At 33.4% G+C, this 4,093-nt stretch overlaps 1 protein-coding gene across 1 annotated transcript; it reads right to left on the bottom strand.

The window, feature by feature from the left end:
* Nucleotides 1–889: 889 nt before the first annotated feature.
* On the bottom strand, nt 890–1,846 carry LOC131894930 (olfactory receptor 6C3-like). The gene has a single exon (XM_059245298.1). The coding sequence runs from the start codon at nt 1,826–1,828 to the stop codon at nt 890–892; it is 939 nt and encodes a 312-aa protein (XP_059101281.1). The 5' UTR covers nt 1,829–1,846.
* Between the last annotated feature and the right edge of the window lie 2,247 nt (nt 1,847–4,093).

Below are 4,093 nucleotides of genomic sequence, written 5' to 3'. Positions count from 1 at the left end.
CCCCTAAAAGAGATTTATACCATGCCCACTAAGGCTGAGGACTCCATGTGCGTACCATGGCATACACTGGACAATAACAACAACAACACATGCACACACATATAAAATGGGAGATACGTAAAACTAGATCTAACACATTTGATATATCTAATTATTTGATATATTTTATGTAGCTACTGTTTCATTAGTAATATGGAAGAGAAAATTTAATTATGCTTATTAAAACAGTGATACCTCTAAAAAACAAAATATGAAATATTTTTTATTAAGAATATCCAGCAAGGTAATTTATATTCTATAGTAACTAGTTTTTTATTCAGAATTTTATTCATATTTTAAATTTTTTAACTTTTAAAAAAATTGTAAGATTTATATATATATATATATATATATATATATATATATATAAAATCACAACATTTCTCTCTTTCCTTTCCTCCCTCCAAAACCTCCCATATACCCTCTCCACTCTCCTTTAAATTCATGGCCCCTTTTTTTACTGTTAGTGCATGCATGCTCATGTGTGAGTGTGTGTGTGTGTGTGTGTGTGTGTGTGTGTGTGTGTATTCATAAATATAACCTGTTAAGTCCATATGATGTTTACTTGTATGTGTATTTTCAGGGCCAACCCTTTGGCACAGAATTTTAACCAGACTTATAGGTGTGGTCAAGCCTGTGATCCCAGCTACTTTAGAGAATAAGGTACAAGAAATGATGAGAGGCTGAGGCAAGCCTGGGCTACAGAGGGCAAGCACAAGAGCAAGAGAGTGAGAGAGAACGCATTATTGAGACAGACATTGTGAAATCAGCAGAGAATAACAGATTTAAAATTTTCTTAATTTTTATAAAAATATTTGCAACAACAACACTTCACATTAGCACATTGTTTTCATTTGTTTCTGTCAAAAGCTACTTTATGAACTAAGTCTTTGAAGGCTTGTTTTACTTGCTGGTTCCTCAAGGAATAAATAAAAGGGTTCAACATGGGAGCAATCGAAGTGCTGAGAACAGCTACTGTTTTGGTCAGTGATGCCCTTTCTTTTGCAGATGGTTTCACATAGATAAATATGCAGCTTCCGTAAGACATGGAGATGACAATCATGTGAGAGGAACAGGTGGAGAAAGCCTTTTTCCTCTGACTGAGAGATGGAAATCTTAAAATAGTCCTGATAATATACATGTAAGATAAAATCACCAACGCCAAGGTGAACAGCAAAGTAAAGAGAGCAAAGTAGAAACCAATCACTTCTAGGAGCCAAGTATCTGAGCAAGACAGTTGTAAGAGGGGAAAATAGTCACAGCAGAAGTGATCGATGACATTAGAAGCACAGAAATCTAACTTGAGGACCAGCATGAGTGGTGGGAAGATGGTCAGAAATCCTGCCAGCCATGAGGCGAAGACAAGAAGGGTGCAAACTTTCTGGTTCATGATGGTGGTGTAATGCAATGGTTTGCAGATGGCAACATAGCGATCATAAGACATAGCAGTTAGAAGAAAAAATTCTGTCACACCAATGAAGATGAAGAAAAATAACTGAGCCAAACAGTTGTTATAGGAAATGGTCTTGACTTGAGTAATTATTGATGCCAAAAATCTGGGGATGGAAACGCTGGTGAATGTAATTTCTAAGAAGGAGAAATTCCGGAGGAAGAAATACATAGGAGTCTTTAAGTGAGAGTCTAGCAAGGTGAGGATGATGATGATTAAGTTTCCAGTGATACTTAATATGTAAGTTATTAACAAAAAGATGAAAATTATTACCTGAAGCTCTCTGTTGTCTGATATTCCCAAGAGCACAAACTCTGTAACTACAGTGTAGTTTTTCATACTGATTTTCTCTTGTAATAAAATGTATCAATGAAAAAGACATCAAAGAGTTTATTTAATGAAGTGGAATTGAAATGTTTGTATATTGACATTATCATCTCCAACAAAACGATGCATTGACTCTTTTTCTGTAAGAATTACTACACGGGCATTTTCTGTCCTTCATTTAACATTTTGAAATCAGTATTGTCTTCCTTTATAAAGACATATATAGATGTCATTAATTTATCATCATAGCATGCAGGTCAAAGCCAATACTTGTTCATTACCATCGAAAATAGAGACTGTATACACATACTATATTGAATAGGGAAATATACTTATGGATCCATGTTTAAAATTTCCTTGTTAATATTTTTGTATGAAAACTTTGCTCATACTCAAAATTTCTGTATGTGTAATACAGCTTTAAGAGACAGACTACCTCCATAGTAATTATTAACTTCACCTGTAATTTGAATGCTGTTCTGAAATATCTGCTTGGAAAGCACATATATTGCTTTTCATTTTTAAGATTGCATGCTTTTAGAACTGAAATATCTAATGTTTAAAGTCAATTTTGATGCCATTTGAAACTTACAGAATTTAATTAATATAATTCAAAGAACAAATTTACAATTATAACGCATAGCATTGTAAAAATTTTCACTCTTAGAAAAATCTTTTTTATATATAATCACAAATACCTGTGCTTGCAACCACAGTCATGTAGGACTATCGTTATGTTGGTTATAAGAAGAGGAAAATTAGGGGTTGGGGATTTAGATCAGTGGTGGAGAGCTTGCCTAGCAAGCGCAAGGTCCTGGGTTCGATCCTCAGCTCTGAAAAAAAAAAGAAAGAAAAAAAAGAAGAGGAAAATTAATCACAGAGCTAGAAAAGAGAAACATAATACTATAATAAATTATGCATTTATATGATTATCATAAGTAATAGTTTAACGATGAACTTTTTAATATTTACTTTGTGTCTTTATCCTTACTTTTTTGAGAACAAAAGGAAATTCATAAGGAAGTTTTTCTTTTTTGCAAAAATATTGCTTCTCTCTTTGAAGACTGACTATCCAAAATAAATAAAAAATCATTAGCTTTGCTTTATTGAAATTATAAGATGTAAGACACATCACTTCTATCTGTTCTGTTCAATACTAATACATAACAAACAATATACTGTTTGTGGCATAAGTTCTCAATTATGTGATATTGCAGTCTTTGTATAGCAGGAACTGGACTTTTGGCAAGAGGTGATTATTAAAAATGGTAATGGGCATTTCCCTTTTTCCATATAGTATTTTTGATAGTCCATTAGTGTCTTCATTTATAATATACATACAGTTGTCACTAGTTATCATCAAACATGCATGTCAAAAGCCAAGTTGTTATTAACATTTGAGAAATGGTTGAACTATATTAAATGTGCAACTAAGAATAAATGCTGAAATGATTGAGTTCTCCAATTCTTTTGAGTTAATAAAGTTTTAAATAACATACAAAACAAATTCATTTAAAACACAGAACATTCTTTTCTTATGTTGTATAACTAACACCCATTAGAAAGGTGATCTTAAATTTTCCTTTATTTTCTTAAAGTATAAAATATATTTTATAATTTTTGGCATTCAGCTAAAAGTTGCTTCTATTATTATATAAACCCTCTATCATAGATTAAGCACATACTTAACTGAAAGAAAGATTTCTAGTAGTCTCACTTAGAAGTAAAATAAATTGTTCTCTCTCTCTCTCTCTCTCTCTCTCTTTCTCTCTGCATTGTGTGTGTGTGCGTGTGTGTGCATGTGCGTGTGCGTGTGCGTGTACGTGTGTGTGTGTGTGTGTGTGTGTGTGTGTGTGTGTGTGTGTGTGTAGGGAGGGTCTTACTATATAGCTCTGGCTGGCCTGGAACTCACTGTAGACCAGACTGGCTTTGAACTCATGGAGATCTGACTGCCTCTATATATAATGTTCTTAATTCTTCCATATGAACAGAAATATGCTGGAACTCGACTATAAATATGTTTTAAATCATTACAATTCTGTAATCCAGGGAATAGTGGGTGGCACATTTTTAAGTTCTCTGCAGAAGGTAAAGAATGAATATTACATAAGAATTAGACAATTTACCTTCTGTGGTCACTATAAATCCCTGAGAGACTAGCTTGGAGGAAGAAAGGAAGCAAGCAGAGGTTAATTCAGGAGATGTAATGTGGTCATGAACTACCTGTCTGGAAATCACAGCAATACAGGGAGATGAAAGTATTGTAGACCAGTGAGA

This window comes from Peromyscus eremicus, chromosome 18 (genome assembly GCF_949786415.1).
Source record: "Peromyscus eremicus chromosome 18, PerEre_H2_v1, whole genome shotgun sequence".
In the NCBI taxonomy this organism is placed as follows: domain Eukaryota; kingdom Metazoa; phylum Chordata; class Mammalia; order Rodentia; family Cricetidae; genus Peromyscus; species Peromyscus eremicus.
The sequence above is the reverse complement of the archived record's forward strand: the minus strand, read 5'-3'. Positions and strand labels throughout refer to the sequence as shown.

What these genes read in the sequence shown, in the direction of transcription:
- LOC131894930 (XM_059245298.1), bottom strand. Translation starts at nt 1,828, where the DNA reads ATGAAAAACTACACTGTAGTTACAGAGTTTGTGCTCTTGGGAATATCA.